This window comes from Lactuca sativa, chromosome 8 (genome assembly GCF_002870075.4).
Source record: "Lactuca sativa cultivar Salinas chromosome 8, Lsat_Salinas_v11, whole genome shotgun sequence".
In the NCBI taxonomy this organism is placed as follows: domain Eukaryota; kingdom Viridiplantae; phylum Streptophyta; class Magnoliopsida; order Asterales; family Asteraceae; genus Lactuca; species Lactuca sativa.
In genome coordinates this window covers 202,335,741-202,360,278 of record NC_056630.2, presented here as the reverse complement: position 1 = coordinate 202,360,278, position 24,538 = coordinate 202,335,741, and the positions used below count along the sequence as shown (strand labels likewise).

The 24,538-nt window shown below is 33.6% G+C and overlaps 1 protein-coding gene and 1 pseudogene across 1 annotated transcript; one reads left to right on the top strand and one right to left on the bottom strand.

The window, feature by feature from the left end:
- Positions 1 to 4,907: 4,907 nt before the first annotated feature.
- On the top strand, positions 4,908 to 6,586 carry LOC111914972 (acetylserotonin O-methyltransferase; the record flags this gene model as incomplete). Its single annotated transcript, XM_023910679.1, has 2 exons — positions 4,908 to 5,669; positions 6,145 to 6,586. Coding segments are annotated over 2 exons (1,059 nt in total), but the record flags the coding sequence as incomplete, so codon positions are not given.
- A 10,463-nt stretch (positions 6,587 to 17,049) lies between these two features.
- On the bottom strand, positions 17,050 to 23,737 carry LOC128125891 (protein GID8 homolog; annotated as a pseudogene).
- Between the last annotated feature and the right edge of the window lie 801 nt (positions 23,738 to 24,538).

Here is a 24,538-nt window from a genome sequence, read left to right as displayed (position 1 = left end):
TACATATTAACTTTGATTGGAATGGAATCACAAAGAATGGAATGAAGTAACTTTGACTGGAATGGAATCACCAAGAAATATTTTTGACTGGAATGGAATCATAAGGATAAAGAAGCATACATATTAACTGCATACATATTAACTTTGATTGGAATGGAATCACAATGAATACATATTTGATTTTGACTGAAATAGAATCACAAAGTAGCATGCATATAAAGAATTAGTTTTGACTGGAATGGAATCACAAACTAGCATACATATAACAAATACATATAATAAAAAAAAGTAAGTGAATGTGGTGGTTGGATTCATTGTAATACGCCATTAATATTCTACAGTTATATAAGTTTTTGTCTGCATACACAAAAGTAGTTTCTAGGTAACACAAAAGATTCCTGCATAGACAAAAGAAGGGCCACCATGTGCCCATACACCTACTTGATAGTACCATAGAAAAGCATAATAAAAAGACTACTACTTTGTCTTTACATCACAACTGCCTTACACCCACTACACACCCACTAAATTAATCAATAACTGAAGGGTTATCTGCATTACTCCCAACCCCAGGTATCTGCCTCCTTAATGCTTGTTTGATAATCCGTTCAGAATATTTCCTCCTTCCACTTCTACTAACTGGGACCCTTCTTCTTGGCATGGGGGCTGCAGGTGGTGGTGGAGGAGGTTGTTGGGCTGCAGGTGGTGGTGGAGGAGGTTGTTGGGCTGCAGGTGGTGGTGGTCCTTCATTGCCCCTGGATAAACTTGGGTCTGCTCCACTGCCCCTGGATGAACTTGGTACTGCAAACAAAAATTAAAATGTCAATTCTTTGTTCAAATGATGTAATGTTTTTAAAAATATTCACCTGATGTATTGCTTTGTTGGTTAGATGGACACTTTTTCTTGTTGTGACCTGGTTCCTTACAAATACCACACTTTATTATGCTACCCCTTCTTGAGACAGTTTGTCTACTTGATCCACTCAACTCTCGTTCAATTGCATCCCTCTTCCTTTTCACAGATGGCCTACCAGGTAATCTTCTTCTTTTGGGAGGCAAAGGCTTATGGTATGGAACATCTGGCCACATTTCACTACTATTGAGAGGATTAATGCTATATTTGTAGCATTTTAGGTAAGCCTCAGTAGTATATGATTGGGACACATATGCCTCAGCATCATGATTCAAGTAAGATATTGCTGCCACTCCATGTAAGCATGGTATCCCTGTAAGTTGCCATATTCTACAGGCACACTTCTTTGCAATTAGATCCACTCCATATGCAACATCAGTGAATCTAACCTCATACTTTTGATAACCACAAGGAGTAACTCCCCACAATCTGTTTAAGCATATTAACATCAGTGAATCAATAACACATCCTCATAATTAACATAAGCATATTAAAGTAAAATAATTACCTCTGTTTAACCTTCAGCTCTTCTATACGCTTCCTAATAGCTGGACATATAAGCAAATCCCATTCCATTCCTTCAACTCTTTGAGTGTATATCCTTTCCATCACAAATAACCTAATCTCCTCCAGCATAGTGATTATAGGTCTCCTTCTAGCATGCCTAATAGCAGAATTGAAACTCTCACTGACCCCATTCTCCACTGCATCACAGTCTCTTCCTTCTTGAAAGAATGCCTTAGACCAGGTAGTAGGATCTCTGTCTATAAGGTAATCATAAGCATGAGTATCAATAGATTTGATCTTCTCCATTATACCTCTGAGCTTCTCCACAGTACTAGCCCTTACAGCCCTCCAAAATAACTTTATGTATTGTTGACCAGTAAACCTTTTATTAAAATTGGCCAGAATGTGTCTAGCACATTGTCTATGTTCAGCTTCTGGACATCTTTCCTTAACTGCTTGTAATAACCCCTACAAATCACAACATCATTATGAGTGAAAAAGCATAAAAATGAAGCATAAAAATGACCTAGTACTAACCTTGTGTCCATCAGAAAGAAGGGTAATGCCTGCACCAAGACCACCATTAATGTCTTCCATAAGCAAATCTATGAACCACTTCCATGTTTCTTTATTCTCAACACATACCACAGCCCATGCTAAAGGGTAGATGTGGTTGTTTGCATCTCTCCCAACAGCTGAAATAACTTCTCCTCTAACTATACCCTTTAAAAAGCAACCATCAAGCCCAATTACAGGCCTGCACCCTTCTAACCAACCATCCCTTACAGCTTTGAAACACACATAAAACTTAGAAAACAAAGTTGTGGAATCTGGCATGATGTCTACATCCAATCTCACAGTAGACCCAGGATTTGACCTGATAATTTCCTCACCATATGACCACAATCTCCCATAATGTTCAATTAAACTTCCTTCAATCTCTTGTAATGCAAATTTCTTTGCATTTCTGCATTGCCCCACACTCACATTTATGTTGAATGTTGTTGACACTTTAGCTTTCATCTTCCTTGCACTCATTTTTGGGTTCTCTATAATTTGACTCATAAAATGTTTCCCTATCCATCTATAAGTTACAATTGACCCAAACTTAAACACCCTACAACAATTATGTTCATTCACTAGAGATTTGATCTGAAAAGTCTTTTCTTTACCCATCCAGGAGGCCCATAGTCTGAAAGGGCAAGATGGTGACTTATTCTTTTTGCAACATTTCACTAACAATCTATCAGAGTCATTTTTTTCAAACCATAGATCATACCCATTAGCAACTGCATAATTGCTTAACATATGTTTAAGCTCAGTAGGGTTACAAAATCGCATACCTATCATTGGTTTCATCTGATCCCATGGCTGTCTCTCATCATACACAGGGTACTGGGGTGGCACGTATTCATCATCTTGATCTTCACTCTCTATAGGTTCACAAAGGATGTTTAAAAATCTATCACGTGCAGTTTTGTTTGCTGGAAATGGATAAGTAGCATCATCTTCTTCATGATCAACAAAATATGAATCTTGAATAACTGAATCCTCATCTTCATCTAAGTCTTCGTTTTCACTTTCACTTTCCTCAGCCTCAATCCAGTCGAAGATAGGTTCATTATGGTGATCCACATATACATTCATTCTCTTGTCATTAGCATACGCCAAATCCAAAAATTCCTTGTAATCACCGTCGTTCACCAATGTATGAATTCCAAGACCTAAAGACTCTTGTGGAAGGCAGAAATAGATGTCTTTGCTTCTCGATTTGGTGAGCTTGTGAAGGAATTCCATGAATTGCTCATACCCAAACCCACTGAAGTCAACATCTCGCACTGATGCTCTGTCGGGATCAAAGTAAACTAAGGGATTGGGTGCAAACTGACCATTGTAGTGGAAATTCACTACAATGAAGTTCTGATCAGTAGGATTTGGAGATGATGCCATAGAACGGTTGAAGGAGATGAATGATCGATGGAGAATTTGGTGACCTAGTCGAGTTTAAGGACCAAATGAGACTTCGGAGTGTGGTTTAACGAGGGGTGTGGTTTAATGAGATGGAGACGAAAAATTAGGGCCTACATGCCACCTCTTTCGCCACGTAAGATAAAAAATACACGTAGGATCAATAAATTCATTGAAACCGGCTAAACCCGGTCAGAAGGGGAAAATTTGCACAAATCAACAAGTTAAAGGGTTAATAGAGCACGAAAAAAAGTTCAGTGACCAAATGTGATCAAAATCAAAAGTATGTTACCCTCTCAAGTCATTATCCCTATCTTCTAATATAGGGGACTGCCATGAGGACGGCTTCCACGTTATTGTAACTGTACTTCATCCTCAACCTCTTGGTGTTAGATTCACTTTGTCAGAAGTTTCTTTCAGTGAACTTTCCACCCCCTTTCTGGTCTAGTTTCTCTGACGTTCTCGACGTACTCTAGGCGAGTTAGTAACAATATTATTTCATCATTGTAACTATGACTACACACCTTTCTTTATGATTCTTTAACCTTCCAATAACCTCCTTGGCAATCATCGTTTCAAGACCTATGACATTGAAAATTAAAACATTTAAGCATACCTTGTTCCATATGTTGTCGAAAACATCACCATTTTCTTGAACTATCTTTATAACTCGATTGATCTGTGTCGTTGAGGCTTTCTTATGTCTTCCATTGATAAATTATTAATCAGGATTAGTAATTGAATTGTCAAACACACGCGTCCAGAATATTCATTGGCCAAAAACATTTCAATGAGAAAATATGGTTAGTTTTTCCAATTCTAGCTACAGTTCCGATGTTGTATGGCCTCTCTTTTCTTGCAAATCAAGTAATCCCGGCGCATCACCACATGATTGTGAATTATTCGGTGGTGAGTGAGAGAAAGAGAGAACGGCAGGCAGAGAGGTGAACAAAAGGTAATCGGTGGTGGCGGCGGTGAGTGTCGATCATGTGGCCGTTGTCAACGAGGACGGTGGCGACAACTAGGGTTTTTGGAGGGTGGTGACTCGAACTGATGGTGATAATGGTGGTGGAGAAGGTCGGGAGGTTGTTGTAGGTGACAGAGAAGAAGGAGAAATGGTGGTAAAAGATTGGTTCCTTTGAAGAGTCGGTTGAAATATGTGGAGCAGATAGAGATAGAAGATGAAGCAGGGGATGCAGTTGATGGGTCCTAATTGTTAGTATTGATAGTATTGATAACTTAATTTGATAAATGGGTCCTGATTGTTAGTATTGATAATTTCATTTTAACAAAATGATAACGTTATATTATTAGTAAATGTCGTTAATTTTTTTGCTATTATAAATCTGTCATAATAACCGAGTATATGGAAATATACCAGTGGGCCATTATTAGTGGCACACAACTTTAATAATGATAATAAACTTTTCAATTTAAAAAAAAAAAAATGAAACATATCACACAGTGCAACATTTTTTGCTATTTAAAGGAACCATGATCCTCACATTTATTCATTCAATTTGAGAACAAAATGTCTTCAGAAATTAATTCCAAAGAAGAAGAAGCAGCGGTAAAAGAAATATGGAAATATGTTTTGGGTTTCACTCCAATGGCTGTGGTTAAGTGTGCCATTGAGCTCAGGATACCTGATATTCTCCAAAAACATGACACCCCGATGACACTTGCCGAGCTTGCATCCGAGCTCGGGTGTTCATCATCATTGTTATATAGAATCATGAGGTTCTTGATCCAGTACAAGATATTTCAAGAAAAGCCCATATCAGACACATCCATTGGATACGCTCTAACACCTTTGTCCCGGCTTCTAACGAGGCATGGAAAACATAGCATGGCTGATTTGGTGCTTTTAGAGAGCACTCCGGTCATGTTAGCACCATGGCACAAGCTAAGTTCTATGGTTTTGGGCAGCCAAAACACGCCTTTTGAGGCAGCACATGGTGTTGATCTATGGAAATTTGCAGCCGCAAATCCTAGTCTTAGTAAGCTCATTAACGATGCCATGGCTTGTGATGCTCGGAATGCTGTGAGGGCGGTGATCGAGGGTTGTCCGGAGGTGTTTGAGGGGCTGAAGACGGTGGTGGATGTTGGTGGTGGTGATGGAACGGCTCTAGGATTGATTGTTGAGGGTTGTCCATGGATCAAAGGGATTAATTTCGATCAGCCTCATGTTGTGTCGGTGGCTCCTGCATGGAAAGGTGTAGAACACGTAGGTGGCAACATGTTTGATCATATTCCAAAAGCTGACGCTGCTTATTTGATGGTTAGTGAATTTATGTGAGCTGTTATTTTGAATTGTTTTCCCTTTCTATATATAGGATTGCATGGATAATTGATCTTTAAAATATATTTGAATCAATGAAAACACATTTTATAAATGGAAAAAGATAAGTGAGCATAAATTTATAAATAAATTCTTAATGGAGAAAGTCTTGTTTCTTAAATATTTAGATTGAGTTGTTTTCTTTCTTTATCAAATAGAAAATAAACACTTGTATGTATAAGAAAAGAAAGGGTGAATTGCACCCATCACGGAGCATAGACAATCATATATATGTTATTGGGTTTAAAGTAATGTCTTAAATCCAATAAATAATAAAGAAAGAAAATACCCTAGTAAAATTTGCTTATCTACTAATTACTAATGAATATAATACGATCTATACATGTTATTTTGATCTTTAGATTTGTTAGAGTTTCTAACTTGTTCCGGAAATGATGATATTTGAATATTTTAGAAAGTATTGCACGATTGGGGAGACGACGAATGTATTGACATGCTAAGAAAATGTCGAGAGGCTATTCCTCAAGATACAGGGAAGGTGATCATCGTAGAGTCAATTGTTGGACTTGAAGAAAACCATGACTTTGAAGACGTGGTATTGATGCTTGACATGGTCATGATGACTCATACAAGCACCGGTAAAGAACGAACATTAAAAGAGTGGTCATATATGTTTGATGAGGCTGGATTCACTCGTTACACTATAAAACAAATTACAAGCTATCACTCTGTTATTGAAGTTTATCCCTGAATCTCCTTCTTTTAATCTTAGCAATTATGATTTACTTGTGAAGCGTATCTTTGTTTTGTATGTTTGTAATGATGTGTAATCAGAATAATTATTGTATGTTTGTAATGTTCTCTTGTTTTGCAATAAAAATATAATTATTCTATTACAGATAGACTAGACTATTAAAAAATGTTCAAGTTAAAACTTCAAAAAGTTATTTAAATCATTTTCAATTTAAATAAATGTCTAAAACCATCAACAAAATTTAATTTAATTAAATAATTGAATAAAATCACATCATTAAAGATTTTTTGCTATTAAAATTTAAACTAAGTGTACCTATCTTTCATCGGTCACATTTCAAAGTCATATCAACTTTCTACTCACTCACCAAAACACATAAAATAGTCACTATTTATTACCTTTCATTTTTATTTTATTTTTAAATAAAAATAATTTAATTTTAAGTTTTATAATTTAAAAAATAAATATAATTCTTTAAAAATGATTAATAACCATAAAAATAATAAAAATAGAAATATTTCATTACTTAGAATAAAATACATTAAAAAACAAGACTAAAAAAACCTAGAAAACAACCAACATTTGAAAACAGAAAAAAAAACCCACATGTATAAATAAATAAATATTAAAAAAAACGACCTACATTTAAAAAGGACGAAACGATGTAGGAAAATCTTTTTTCATGATATTCTCCTTCTTCTTTAAAACTAGATCGATAGCCGATCCGGAAAGATGTTCGTTTTTTTCCGTCAAGAATTTCACATCGTCATTTAAATCGATCAAAGGTCGTTGTTAGCGAAATTTCGAATGTCAAACGTTTAGCGAAATTTCGATTGTATCGATCAAAGGTCGCCGTTATTTACCGTTTTTTGTCTGCTTCCATGCTGGAATCGAACGCATTGGAAGAAGACCATTCTCTTTCCTTTTTGTTTTGTCCCTACCCATTGGTCGAACAATTTCTTCTAGCCTGAGTTCGACATCCTTATTTAAATCTAGCTCGACAATGAGCATCAGAAGAAGTTGTGTATCAACTAGAGCCTGTTTTTGTTCTTTTTATTGTACTCCTCCTAATATAAAGTCAGCTTCATATTATTTCCATCTTGGACTAAGAATTAACACATTCCAAGGCTCGTTACTTGAATGTATGTCCCGTTTCTTCGCGAAAAAAAATACAAAACCTCTTGAAGAATTTCTTCACATCCTTGACCGCTTGTCCTTTAGGTTTTTAGATTGTTGTACAACTCATTTATTTTTGAAACATTTTTTCTTATTTCTCAAAACGTTGAATTAAGTTTGTGTTTGGTACACTACTCATCATCTTTACCCAACTCCTTGTGAAATCTTTCAAGAATATGAAGCGAAAGTTAATATGGCTATGCATTTCCCTACTCTGAATCCTCCGAAACATCAACCCGAACACTAGCTCTTCTTGCGGATTCCATGCTAGAGGCTTCTGCTTTGTCTTCTCTTGCACTGGTTGTTTTCCTTTGCTATGTTCTGGGGTGAGGGAGTAGGGGTAGTTTCTCGTACAAGTTCTTCGTCTGAATCATCAAGGCTATGGTTTGGGGTTGTGAGTGAAAATGTGGGGTTTAGTTTTTGATTTGAGACTGATAGAGTGAGGTTTAGCTTTGGGGTTGATTTAGTGCAAATTGATCGGGAGAAACGAGAAAGTTGTTTAACATATTTGGATTAACATTTGGTACTTGCACGTGGTAGTATTGTCTAACATTTTGGTATTGAAAATGTGGAGGAGATTGAAAGGGGGCATCACGTTGGAGAAGAAAAACCGCTTAGGATAGATCAAAGGCAAATATGTTTCTAGATGGCTCACTTGAACTCGAAACATTGGTTTTTATTCTTGTTAGGTTTTGATACGAGATAAAAGTTTGTTTTTTCATAAAAACGGCAACGGAAGACTTTAAAAATAAAAAGTTTATTTTTAGTTCATAACTATATCACACCATCATGGATCCATTTATAGAGCTTATAATGAAATAAAAAAAACCATAAGATGTTTTAGAGATAACCATTGAAGCCTTTGAACCCACTTGGTTTTGGGGTGTTGATGAAGATAACAAAATATGAAAGTGTATGATCTTCTCTACAAGTATCCACCATCAAGAGTAAGGCACTTGGAATGTTAGTTCCTTCTTGTATTCTTGAGTGTCTAAAGCCTTTAAGTGCTTAACTCAATTAACCACTAAAGGGAACAACTCAAGTGAGCTTCTAAACACCAAAGTAAAGCACCAAACTTCAAAGGTTTGACGCTTCTTCATGCTCACGGTTTTAGAGAGAAAACAAGGGAAGAAGAAGATGAAAACTTGCACATTTCTCACACAAGACACTCTTATATAGTCCATGAGAGGTAAGGCTTTACCATTAAAATAATCTAAAATAATGGTAGCTTTAGAAGCATGGGAGATAAAAGGTGGAAGGTTGACAAGCAACCTCCCATACCTTCATCATGCTTTCGGCCCATGCTTATTTTATAAGAAAGATTCTTTTATTTTTTATAAACTCTAAGTTTATAAAATATAAATATTGTCTTTAGGTAAAAGACAAAAGAATCCAACTAGTCCAAAATGTTTTGCATTACTTATTAATTTATACCATATGAAATAATAAGTAGTAATACTCTTTTATTATTATTTTCACAAAACCATAATTATTGCTAATTATAATACAATAGTTGACATTATTTATTAATAATCATATTAATAATAAATATACAAAATGTGCCAACTTGATAAATGTGTGACCCTATAGGACTATATATTATTAACAATATCTCTCCATAATGATTCTTGGACATATAGATCCAACAATTCTATCGGATTTTGGTGTTGGATTGTTGGGATTGTTAGGCGATGGATTGAAGGGTGCCATCTCGTCAACAGCCAATTCCAGGAGCTCTAAGCTGCAATTGTTACTAAAGGTATGGTATCAATTATTCATTTGTCTTAAACATCATGTTGAACATTAGATATGGATCACGATCGATTTCATTTAGTGTTCAACTTTAACTAAAGCCTTAGATGTCATGCTCTCAACAAATAAGAGGGACAAATCCCATCTTGACTACTTATGCCCATCAATGTAGTTCATGCCATACCCAACGATGGCCCTTATGACTGCCTTTTACGAAACAACGGTAAACCATGTCAAATCACAACAATTCCTGTACCTCAAGTCCCAAATATGTATCTCATGTCTAAGAATACAAAGATCATCTAGACTACATACGCCTATCAATGCAGTTCATGTCATACCCAACGATGGTCCTTATGACTGCTTTTTACGAAACAAAGTTAAACCATATCTAAGCACAAGAATCCCTAAACTTCAAGTCCCAAATATGTATCTCAGGTCTAAGATTAAAAGATACAACCTTGGTCAAAACATCACTCTTGACTACGATCCATTAAGTGGTTTTGATGCGGGTCAAGTCTAATACTTAGTCTCCTAATCAAGCATCTATGAAGTTGGTAGCAGCTCTTTGTCATTCTCATCTCTATAAGAATCCACCAATCCACTCATATTAGTCTTACCTCATAGATGCTGCCACAACTATGAAAGACTATGGATATTTAGAATAACCTAGTTATTTGAGGATTTAAACATGTTAATATAAAACACAACAATTATTTAATGAAATACTCATATCCAATATATCATTCATTACAATATATGTTGCTTTATTGTTCCAATATCCAAAATACTAAATATCAATCAAATACATCTACTTGTATTAACAATGTGTGCCCTATAGCACCAACTTGACTTTCATGCTTTAGCTAATGAAGTAGCTTTGTTAAGTAGATTTAAGAACCATGATTTGTATAAACTTTGAGAGTATAATCATTTTTAGTTTTATATATAACTTATATATAAAGAAAAACTATTGAGAATGAATTAGATGCTTGAATATGACTTAGATGCCAATACTTGCGTAATGGGATTACTCATAGTCATAATGAACTATACATTCAACATCTTTGTACGTGGTTCTCCAAACCACGAGGTACTCTAACTCTGATGTGTAACTGTAATTAAAATCTACATGGAACCACTATCCATGTAACTATCTCTTCATTCATAATGAGTACATGCCCGATTGTGACTGAGAGTCATCTCAATCTATTTGAAAATTTAGCACATGTGTAACAACCTTAAACATAACTTTCTTTCAAATACTCCGTAGACTAGGAATATTTCTCTATTTCTCGCAAGTACTTTGGAATATTCATATAAGTCACACAATGACTTGTTCTCGGATTATATTGCTATTATCCGTCATGCTCTAAGCATACGACTTATTTGGCCTTTATGCATAATCATGACATATATGATTAATCCAATTGCATCAGCATACGGAATACAATCATATTATCTAGTTCAAAAACATTTTCACTAGGATTTTGCTCAAAATCATGTCATATGGTATTTGACAAGATGACTCCTTATTCCATGAATTAATATGTTGACTACATATAACATTAGGAATGTTACTGTGCTCCCACTAGCTTTGTGGAAAAACACAACAGTCATCTTGATTTATAATTAAATCATACTATGTAATTATCCTATCAGAAAGAAGATTCTTACTTTGAGATGTTAGCTTAAATCTTGTAAGATTTTCAATCATGTATGTTTTCTTCCTTGAAAACTCACTTGTTCTTTATAGTCAAAATATATCAAGGAAGATTAATCAAGCCCATACTTGATGATCATACATGAATGCATCTATATGTGTTTTATTAGTTTCTGGTCAACCATTGAGCAAATTCAAAAACAATTGAAATTTGCTAATTCCAAACTATTATGCATTTAGTTTACGGTTATTAAGCTCTTAAAGTTCCATATAGCTCCCACTTAGAAAAAGAACTTCTAATCACTTGTCTTATGGACTGAAAATTAGTACGATTAGTAGAAACTTCATCCTAAATAATCATTTAGGATATTCTACATAAATGCAATTAGTAGATGCCAGAGTGGTTGAGCTTATTGTTTAACATAAGGTCTATAACTCTATTCCTTTTAGATAAGCATAAACCATTTCATCATTAGCCTAATATAAGAATCTAATTTACTTGTTTGGTTGGAGAATATATATGTTCAATATATGTTTGTTGCAGTGAGCATAATTCTGAAATTTCATAAAGTAAATAGTTCTTTTAAAACATCATACGCTAGACTGCAAAGAGACAGATTCAATAGGTGATCCTGTGCCACAAGAATCATACTAATGACAAGTGAGTGTCTTTGTTAGAATGAGTTGTGAATCAATTCCACAACTCCTAAAATGTTCCAAGAAGACTTTGTTTACAAAAATCATTTTCTTTATCACAACAAAAGGTTAATGATGATCTCACTAAGTTGTATTTTAATCTTTACTGTGAAACAATTTGAGCAAATCTTAGGTTTCAACAATAACGAATAAAAGTCGTCAATGAAATTGATCAAGTATGTATCACCAAATCTATTCATGGATTGAAAAAGATTACATACATCACTTAGGTATAATTCTTTCCCAAGCCTTTTGTTCTTTAACTACTAATAGACAAAGACACTTGTGAATCATCTTCCCATATAAATAGGATTCACATATATAAAATGAATCAAGCTCATTTGCCTTCAAAAATCCCATCCTTTTGAAGTTGGTATATGTATTTCTTATTTATATTTTCATGATGATAATGACATAGTAAGTTCCAATCAAATATCATTTAATTATATAGGCGTTATGATCAGAATTATTTATTTAATGAAAGATTATAGATTTACTTCATAAATAACATTATGAGAAACTATTCTTTAACACAGAATACATTGTTTCAAAATGTGAATGTGAACATCCATTAAACGATAAGTAAATCTAGATTTATTCATAAATTACAACTGTTACACTTCCCCAAAAGGATAGGTACAATACATCTATTGTTTAAATAAAAGACTACAATAACACCTATTATATCTTCAGCACGAAATATCATTCGTTTGTAATCAGTTGATTATTTCTTCCAATAATCAACACATAATATCAATTATTAGTGTCACATGAAGTATTTCATACTCAAGTGAATGATGGAAAAATAAATAGTTCTATCATATAGACATTTGAAGTCTTGTCCAAGTTAGACTTCTTCAGCTTGATGAGATGATAGGAGAAATTTTTCCTTTAGTGTCCAGTTTCTTCCACAATAGAAACAACGTTAATCATTTGGTCCTTTCTTGATTTCTGGGTTTATGTTGTATTTCCCTTAACTGAACTATAAGTGTATATGAGTGCACAATCCCTTAGACTTCCTTTTATTCAATGCTTGAACAGACTTGAAACTTTTTCTGATGTTCTGATTGAATATCTGCTTTACATGATGAGACATCTGATATGTTTTATGATTATCCAAGACTTTCTGCAAGTCATGGTTAATTTCTTCAGTATGATCACTACTAGAAAAATAGCCTTTTACAACACTCATTGCACGTCGTAAAAGGCTCAGACGACGCGCAAATGCGCATCAAGGAAGGCCCTGTTATCAAGAGACACGACGCGCATTTACGACGCTCATTTACGACGCACAGTTACGACGCGCGTTTACGACACGCAATGCGCGTCAAGAAAGGCCCTGTCATAAAGGAAGACGACACACATTCGCGTGTCGTAACCTTACGACGCGCGTGTTAATGACACACAATGCGTATCAAGAATGCCCCTGTCAAGAAAGGCCATGTCATAAATGAAGATGACACACATTTTTGCGTATCGTAATTTAATTTTTTTTTTTTTTAAATTATTTATTGATTTACTTATTTTCATATTAAATTTGCATTTCATGTCTCATAATGGAAAATAAAATACCATATACAAATAATACAATGCATTGCACAAAAGTTAATGTTATACAAATAATCATTCCAATAGTAGACAAATATAATACATCAAATGTGAAAAAAGATGAAGTGATCAATTAATAATAGTTGAACTACAAGAACTTGTTGCCCACCTTCACAACATCCGAGCCACTTTGCTTAACATTATGCACATCAACAAGACCTACAAATTTGATAATGCAACCATTAGATTCACATAAACTAACAAATCCCAATATGTAAAAATGAGAATAACTATACTTAGTACTTACATTTACTGCTGACACGTAAAAAATCACAAGAAAAAATGGTGGATTTTATTTTTAAGTATGTGTGATGCAAATTCATCAGGAACATCTTCTTATTAATGCTAGTTCTAACTTGCATTTAATTTTAATCTTTAATAGCATTTTGACAATCTTTGTTATTGTTGAGTTGGAGCCAGTGGAAGAAGCTTCAATTTTCAATGGGCCATCCTGAAAGATAATCATCAAACAAAATATTTTATAATTCCAAATTTTTTTTATATATAAAATGCTCAAAGATCAAATTTTTCTCCAAAATGCTCAAAGAATATTACCAATTTATTGTTCCAGCTGAGACAAAAAGCCCTTCTTCCTTAAAAACAGGAAGAGACTCTCCTGTAAGCATAGACTCATCCACAACACTTCTTCCTGCAATTACTTTCCCCTGAACACAAGATTTAATTCATCATATCAAAAGCCCTAATCCATAAACTATTTCATTGAAATTGTAACGTGAATTATGATGTTCCAACTGAAAGTTAACAAGACTTACATCTTGTGGATATTAGTGACTGCAGACATATGATAGCCACAAGGGTATAAAGGTCAAAACACTAACAAAAGCAATATACTTATATGAGTAAAAAATATTGGCATTTTGAAAAGCAATATACTTATATGAGTAAAAAATATTAGCATCAAGTTCCACAACATCAAGTTTCTTTAAATAACCAAATGTACTAGCATGCATGCATATAAATATTAAAAAACTAAAAAAAACTAAAAAATAGCAAACCTGTATGACACAAACTATATTTGGGAGCTGATTTCTTACCTCCTTGCAGCTTTCCCCACAGAACCATGTGGTTGATGACATCAAGTCTCTTTCCGGTTTCTCCATGACATTCCTCATGGTCCTGTATGCCACAAAGTATATTTGGTAGCTGATTTATACCTCAACTAAATCAACATTGTGTCTCCTTGCACGTTCCAATGCTTCATGTCTTGACACAACACCATGTCCTGTAAATTTAGCATTATGCTAAAGATTATAAAATAAATAATAATAATAATAATATATAGTAAAATGATATGACCTTCAAAATGAATTCTAATCTTTTTACATTCTATAAGTTGTATGAAGTACATGAATAAGTAGTAGACATACCTTCAACTGTCACAATTCTAACATACTAAGCAGAGATTTGTTCATTCATTCGAGGACGCCCCTTATCCTTCTCATCATATTTCAGTTTGACCTAAAAACCCATTTCAATACAAATCTCCCAATCAACAAACAACCACATGCACACGTGATATAGATAAACAAACATAAAAGTCTATGTTGTGGTTAGTTTTGATAAATTTGTCAATTGATTTGGACGTTTAGTTGATTCAAAGGATTAAATTAATCAATATTATAATGGGTTAAGCCATAAACTTTTTTCCTATTCGCCTTTTCTTTGTTTATCCTCCCAACACCCCTCTCAGTATAAAATCGATGAATACAATGATTCTTTTTTTGATCGTATCTAGTTTAGGAAAGAAGTAGATTTTATGTTATAAAAAACTTTATCTAGACAGGGATCATAACCCATTCAGCCACTGTACCAATATAGAACTTAATGAAAAAAAACAACCCTAAGTCGTAAGATTAATGCTTGAATATTTACCATAAGTCCCTAACCTTCTGTGCTGTTGAAAAAGCTAATCAAACCAAACCTCTTATCCTACAAACCTCTTTCTCAACTGCATCTCTCAACTTAGCATCAACCTGAAACCAAACTCATTTTATACATTAACTAAGTATAAAACAAACCATATCAATATCTCAACTTTTTAACTAATGAAAAAAATAACCTCTGAATACTAGTCAACAATTAAATTTTTAGTTTTTGATGAAGGGTAATGATAAAAATAGTGTTTTTGACTTTGAGAGTTGAAGAGATGAAAACCAACCTGTCTCACAAGACGACCATTACAACGAGGGTAATTTGGGCAAACTATTCCTCTCTCAGACTCACCAACAACACGCAAGTTTAAACTTCATGTTGTGTAGTCACATGTTTCATCATCACATTGAAATTTTACATCCAATTTCAGTAATAAAAAAATGGAATTCTAATATGAAAATCTTAATAGCATTGTTTGCATACCATCATAAATCCTTTTTAGTATGTGGGTATGAACAATTCAGCTCGTCTTTTTACCTGATTCCATTCCACCAACAATTTACTCACTTTATTTCTTTGATTTGCATATATATATATATATATATATATATATATATATATATATATATATATATATATATATATATATATATATATATATATATATATACATATATATATTTATATGAAGGAAAAACAAACTTGATTGGCTAATGATGCTGGAGGGAATTCCACTTGACATGTAGGGCAACAAAATTTCTGCCAAAAGGTGGTGGTGGTTGATTGATCTTGCAAGTCTTGTGGCTTTTCAAGGGCTACTGTTTGTATGTAACTCAGTACATATGGACACTTAAAACTAACAAATCAATCTAGACATGAAAAATTTAAAGCCTCATAGCCCCTATATCTGCAAATAATCAAACATCACAAAAGTTTTTAAAAATGTATATATATATATATATATATATATATATATATATATATATATATATATATATATATATATATATATCAAGTATATAAAACCCCAACATGTGAAAATTTTAGAAGAGAATTAGTAACTACCTCTTTTAATCATTTGTCATGCAAACAACACAGCCAGAATGATCCCTGTCTACACAGATCCCGTTTGGAGTCTATGTACACAATAACTTGTTGAGAACAAGAATCACCATTTACACGGATGTAAGCTAAGTCCTTGAAGCTCTTTTCTACAACCTGCATTGTATCCCACAAAAATTACAACACTTTCTTTTCTGTATTTCGAAATTACTTGGTGTAAACATACAAATTGATAACAAGTAGAAAACATGACAAAATTTCTTTACAAGACTATATCTTAAAATAAAATAAAATAAAAAACATTATCGACTTAATCAACCTTAGCTGGCGGGAAGTAAATCCATCAAGTTTGATGGTTGGACGAATTTTAAAGAAGATGGTCTCAAACTGATCAATTGAAGCATTAGAGTCATTAACAATCCAGCTTGACCCTCCATTTCTAACCTGTAACAGATCATCATGCCATTCATTAATTTTATTTTTCATTCTCTCCACAAAAAAATGTTCAATCAACAAAATATGGCAAATTAGCGTAAACCGGGAAAAAATGTAAAATGAATAAAATCAAAGAGTTGGATAAAAATTATTGGAAAAAAAGCTTTGGATAAAACTATAATTTTTTACAAACTTAAGGATTTTCTTGTGAGTCTCATTTTAAGAAAATGTGGAAACCAACAAAAATGTAAACCCGATAAAATTGTTTACACTTGAGGTTTTTTATTGGAAGTAACAAATGTTTGAGTAGTTTGACCAAGTCAAATAGTGGGGTCTTCAAGTGTGGTTGATCTGTGATGCGTGGATAAGCTGCCTTTTCATTAAGCTGATTTTGAGACCATAAAAGCATTCTTAATAAACTTGTAAGCTTTGGATCTGTCAAATCAATTCTCATTCAGTCAAATGCTAAAATAAATACCAAGTTTCATGGATAATTGGATTAAAAAAAAACTAATGTTTTTCATGGCTTTGACTTGTAAGGATTGCATCATTGACCTCACTTGCAGGTTTTAGGTGTTGAGATATGTCTAAAAGATCTCCAACAGGGCTATTATTCACATCTTCAAATGCCAGAAGGGCAACTATTCTCTCCAACTCCTCTAGAAAGCTTTGCTGCAATGGTGGGAGTTTATCAGATAAAGGGCATTTTAGGCATATTAAATTAAATATTATTACTATAAGAAGGATCAAAAGCAACATTTTCCTCTACCCTTGGAGCAAGCTCCTCCTGTGCAAATTCCAGAGCTTCTTCAATCTTTCCATTTCTAATCAATTATATCAACCTTTGCTGTTGCAGATGGAAAAATAACTATGGATTTGTATCTAGAATCTGCATAAAACATTTGTCACATCAACATTTTTATCAAGCAAAAGGTTAGTTTTTTTATCCTATTTGGCCTGTTTTCATCTTAGCTAAGAGGTTGTTTCTTTGACTTAATGAGTTAAGCACAAAATCTGGATAACTATACATAGTTGTTTCTTGAACAACATGACTTAATGGGTTAAAGCCAAGACACCTGGCATAATGTATTATACCCTATTTTCCCTTCCTGTTTTTCCCAGATCCTCTCACATTAAAATTGATGAATATTGTAAAATTTGTATTTTTGGAATGTAAGGGCAAAACAGTCTTTTAGTCTCATTCAGATAGTTTACCTATAGTCACATACAAGACATAATGGGAAAAGAAGCCCCTAAGTCTTTAATTTTACACATTAGATCAGTTAAAAAATCTATACCCATTTTTACATATATGGGTTGAAATATTCAAAAATAAAATAGTAAATTGTCTAGAATGCCCTTCAAAAACTTGTAATCATGACAAGAAGCTAACCTCAAGATTCAAATCATTAACTTTTTCAATTGCATCTTCAATATTCCCAGATTGAATAGGTTTTTTAACAGCCATACGGTCTGTAATGGTTGCAAGATCTATATCTGCTGTTTATATATTAAGAAAATTCATATAAAGGAAGAAAATGATTCAAATTGACACATTAACATTAACAAAAACTCATTAAAAAGACGAAAATGGATATGTTCTGTTCCAGATTCCATTCATAACTTTTCTGCTGCATCAACATATCCCTCAGTGACAAGAAACTTCATAACCAATTTGTTCCTGTCTTATTTTTAGATTTTAACATCATTAAGCTTTTTCTCCCATTCATCCCTTGTTATTACCTTCTTTGAAGTAGCCTATATATAATAATAAATTTTTAAAATAACAATATTGCTAAATCCATCACAAGAACAAGACTCAGGGAGCTTTCTTAATATCATCTATAAGTTTTGTGTTCAAATACACAATTGGGCTATGATAGTTGCTTACCTTTGCTTTTTCTCTTATTTTTAATTCTTTTCTCTTTCTTGCATATAGCCTATTTAAGAGACGGATTTATGGATCGTTGGTCCAGATTCTCAAAGGTTCCAACTTTTCTTCCTGAAATAAACAATTTGCTCAAGGAATGTGTGATTGGCAATAATAAATAAGTAAATAATTTATTTGTGTTACCTCTGTAAGATCATCAGGGAGATGAAAAGTGTGACGTTGAAATGGGGTTCAATGACCAAATCAGGGGCAAAGTCGTACCTTCAATGAAATGGTAGCCGAGATGTTGATCTGAGCCCTAGAAATTGTTGTTGGTTTTGTGTCTTCTGGTTCGGCTTCCCGTTGAGATTTAGGAAATGGAAGGGATTGTTGTGTTGTTAGCCTTGATCTTCTACTGGAATTATTGCATAATCCTTCTAATTTCGAAGAGCTAATAGGTCGATGGCAGAGGAAGGTGAGAAAAAGATGCGACGTTGGCGGAGGGTCGACGATGGTAAAGGGTCGACGACCAGGAAATAGCACAAAGTGGTGGTCAGAGTGTGAGGGGAGTAGTTGCGGTCGATGTGGGAAGGGGAAAGAAGTATCGCCGATTAGGGTAAAGAGGGAAGTGAAAACGGGCTAGGGTAAAGAGGGAAGTGAAAGCGGGCTTTTCTAATTTTTGGGTTTTTCTTTTTCCCGCTTATTACTAAAGAGGACGTTTCATTAAAAAATATAAAGCGACATGTTTAGATGACGGATATTTTATAATCAGTGCCCTCCGTGTTTTTTTCTAACACTAATTCTAGGGCACGCAAAATTGCGCGTTCTAAATCCTTCAAATTTCTAGAGAGCTGACATTATTTTTAGGTCACGTGCTTTTACGTATCATAAATTACCGTGTGTCATAAATTGCACGTCATTAAAGGTCTGTTTTCTAGTAGTGGATGTGAGACATATCATCATCATCATCACAATAATACTTCCATCAAAGTATCATGATCAGAATAACTGGTTGCAGAGGTTACTTAGTTATGAACCTCAACATATTATACCAGTTATAGAAATTATAACCATCAAATGTTACTGTCTCTTGAAACTCAACAAGAGAGAGATTTTGTAGGGCGTAAAATTATTAACAGATATCAACAGAACTTAACAAAGTTCCATTTAATATTTTTAATATTTAGTATTTAAAAGTTAATACCTTATATCGTTTCTTAAAATATTAATTTATTAAAGTGTAGGATCCAAGTAACGAAACAAGTAAATGGTTAGGCGACCTTTATCCTATAAACTTAATCAACCTCGGTAGGTAGCGATTACCAATTGCATATGATATGTAACTCCTAGATTATGGGATCCTAAACAACTATTATTTAGTTTGGCATGTTTATCCCATCTATGCCTCAAAACTCTTATGCTTAGGTGACCTTTATCACATAAGAAATTGATCAAATCATCTATAAAAAAAACATGTGAGTTCTATTCCACAAGTGGCTATGTGACATTTTCCCCATAAGTAAATACAAAAACACATTGGCTATTTTTGACAACCCAAATGAATATGGTGACCTAAAAATCCATATGAACTGCATAAAAATTCCAAGTGAATTTTAAATTGATTGCATAGATTTGAAGTTTTGTAAATAAGGGTTTATATATGTTTTACAATTATAGTTTATAAAAACATGGTCTCGTGACTATTGCATGCATCCAACAATTCGTGTACCCATTTGTAAAATTCATATCACCTGTTATGAGGTTCTTTAGGTGGTAAATAAAACTTCATTTTATTTTCCAATAACCGCGATCAACTATAAACTAAAATCTGGTATTTTAAAGTTTAGTCGTAGATCGATTTTAAAAACCAGTAACAGTCTTAATAAAACCTTATTTTATGCTTAAGACATGGATTTTTTTATGAGTTATAAAATCACTATTTTAAACTTCCTTTTAACAATAAAAAACTTATGACTTCATGAATTTATAGAATAAACTCATTTTATTTTATAAATTCAATTTTATGCATCTTATGATACAAGTCATATTTTGATAAACCAAAACTTTGGTGATGATACTTATGTTTTAAATCTCATTTAGCATGCATAAAACATAATATCAACATGTTGCGTTATGTTTAAAACACCAATATCATATATTAAGTTTTGACATAAAAAATAATCATTAGTTTTATTATTTGTCGTTATAACGCTATAAACCGATTTTAGTCCTTTTAATAAAAACTCTTTATTTATTATAAAGACATGGAGTTTATAAAAAGTTTAAAAGTCTTTTAAACCATTTCAAATATTTTAAAGTTGGGTATTTATAAGTTTTACAATAAAGCTATTTTCAACAAAAATTGAGTTTTAACCGGTAACCGGTAAAACGTTTGTATAAATATCCATTTATAAACATCTTATGTTATGTTTTAAATATTTTTTACTCCAACTCCAAGTGATATTATCTTATGAAAAAATGTTATTTGACATGTAAAACCATTTTTATACATAAAACATCACATACATTTAACATAAAATAAACATCACAAACATGCATTATAATGTGTATAAACCAAGTCATGTCTAGTAATAATTTTCAGGAGCCATCACAAAAGTTATTAAGTATTTTCTAAAGGACTTAAGAGACACTTCAAAAGGTTTTCAATCTCCCACTTTCCAAGTCAACTGTTGCTTGCAAAAGGACTTCAAGTCTTCATGTTATGAAAGTTGCAATACTTAAACCATTAAGACTATAGTTAAGCCCAACAACCAAGAGTAGAAGCTCATGGTTGGGATTATGGTCTTAAGTAGTTAAGTCATCTTCAAAGTGGTAATTTCTTCATCTTGTTACATTTAAAATAAATATCACTAGTCTAACTAATTTATTACAACAAATCAACAAATGAAAAAAAAATACCTATTTATCTATTACATCTTATGAATAAATAAATATCAACCAAACACAACACAAAGATCCAAATGGCATGTTTATACACAACAACCTATCAAATATTATAACAAACAACTATTGGTTTTTTCTAAGGCAACTTTTATATAACCAAAATGCATAAAAAATGGTTAAATATAAAAATAAACAATTTTAACCAAGAAGTTGCCAAAGAAGACAAATATGAATTTTTTTTAACAAAAGAAATTTCATGCTTGTTTTCCAAAAACCAAAGATTATCAAACATAAAAAATCATTCTAACGTATAAAAGATGGTTCGGATACCATTCTTGGGTTGTAATACGAAATAAAAGTTTGTTTTTCATAAAAACGGCAACGGAAGATTTTAAAAATAACAACTTTATTTTAGTTCATAACAAAACCACACCATCATGAATCCATTTATAGAGGTTAGAATGAAATAAAAACAACCATAGGATGTTTTAGAGATAACCTTTGAAGCCTTTGAACCCATTTGGTTTTAGGGTGTTGATGAAGATTACAAAAGATCAAAGTGTATGATGATCTTCTCTGTAAGTATCCACCATCAAGAGTAAGGCACTTGGAATGCTAGTTCCTTCTTGTATTCTCTAGTGTCTAAAGCCTTTAAGTGCTTAAGTCAATTATGCACTAAAGGGAAAAACTCAAGAGAGATTCTAAACACCAAAGTAAAGCACCAAAAACTTCAAAGGTTTTGGTGCTTCTTCATGCTCAGGGTTTTAGAGAGAAAAGAAGGGAAGGAGAAGATGAAAACTTGCACATTTCTCATACACAAGACACTCTTATATAGTCCATGAGAAGTAAGACTTTACCATTAAAATAATCTAAAGTAATGGTAGTCTTTAGAAGAATGTGTGATTTTGAAGGAGAAAGTAGTTAGTTATTTATAGGTGTGTAAAATGGTGTGTGTGTATATATATAGTTCAAATAAAAACTGTAAATAGTGTGAAAACCTAAAAACACTATTTTTATGTTATTATTCTATAATAAACTGTGTATGTATAGCTTTATGTCATTATTCATCAATGAATAAATGAATACTCACAGGTTAAAACTAAAATTAGACTTTACCACAAAAATGCACATACATAAATTTATAATAAAATAATAACATTATAATGAATATATGGATAATCAAACGTTACTATTCATATTAGAATTACTTCAACAATATATATATATATATATATATATATATATATATACACACATATATATATAAAATAGGAAGGCCAAAAGGTTTTAAGACAAAAATATTAAATCAAGGAACTTAAATCTTAACCTTTTATTTTACATTTAAAGTTCTCAAATCATAATCTTTTGAACACGAATTAAACAATAAAACAAATAAACATATTGTAACACAAATCACACAATATACAATATAAAAGGAACACCATACTGGTTACTCTAATATTCAAAACCACTTGGTTTTTTTTCTATAAACTCCTTTTTTTCTAATTAAGAACTAATACGTACACCACCAACTATTTTACATCGACACTACCACTAGTGCACCTCTATTGAATCCCCAATATCACAGCCAAACAATCCTCTCGGATACCTTAACTGTAACACCCTGTTTATTTATTAAATAAATAAACAAATTAATGAATGAATAATAGCCCTAAAATAAATAACTAAATATCAAATGATGGTCTTGTAGAGCTAATTGTCACACTTTAAGAGATTTGGGGTTAAAAGTGTAAAATTCGGACTTAATTTGTAAGTATTATGGAAGGCAGGGACTAAATAGCAACTTCTGGGACTTCATTCGAAGGGATTTTAGAGGCTTAGGGGTTGTATTGTAAATTAGGGGTTTTATTTTGTATGGAATTACGGAAGGGAGTGCAAAAATGTAAGTTTTGGATTTCATTTGAAAGATATTTGAATGGTAGGGACTAATTATGTCATTATGGTGTAAAGTTTTAAGGGAGCCGGTATATATGGTGTTAGCAACCAGCAAACCCTAACCCTAAGGGCCCTAATCCTCCAGTCGCCACCTTCTTTGCGTAGCCGCCACTCCCATCGACTCTTCTTGTTCCGATCAACCAAAGACCGTCGAGACCACTGCTACCAGTGACGCCGTGAGTGGCTTGGAGGGCCACCGAGACCGGAGATAGAGATGCGAACGATGAAGGGTGGGCTACCAAGACCATAGTAACATCGGAGCTTGCTTTCTTCTCCATTTTCTTCTCTGGTGGTGTCTATCAGGTGTCGGTTGGTCGGGGCCGCCTTTCCATGTTTCCTCTTCTTCTTCCTCCAAGTCTGACGACCTGCTGCTTCCGTGGACCGGTCGGACCGTCGTGTTATCCTCTGCCTTCTAGACATCACGACACCGCCGCTGCTAGCCACTACTGATGTCACTCCCGTTGATGTGCTTCGGGATCTCAGGCGACGATTGAGTGTGTGTGATACCTTGCTGTCACCAGAAAAGGGCTCGTGAGGACCTCTTTTCGTTAGGTGTTGCTGTATGCCACCGTATTGTTCTCTACCACCATTAACCACCGTGTGTGGGGCGGCTGTGGGATACATTTTGGGTGTGTGCGTGTTTGTTCCGATAGAGTGAAGGGTGGAGTATTCATTGGCCGGAAAACCCAAGAAAAGCCACTGCCACCATCTGTTGCCGCCGGCCACCACAAGGTGGTTGTGTGTGTGTGTGTGTTTTTCTTTGTTTAGTGTGTGTTATTTTGATATTTAGCATTGTAAAATGTAAATCACAGCTCGAAATAATAAAACAAATTGAAAACCACCACCTTAGGGTGGTGGCTGCCGCCACCGGCAGCCGTATCGGGTGGCGATGTGCTTTGACGGTGTTTTGACTCGTTGGGATGTTTGGTCGAGGGGCTAAGTGACCCTAATGGGCCCAATGAGGCTTAGTGGGCTTAATGACCCCTAAGAGGGCCCAATGAAGCTTAATGGACCTAAAAGCCCAAATAGATGACTAATGGGCCTAGTGAAACCTTAATGAGCCTAGTTAACCTTAATTG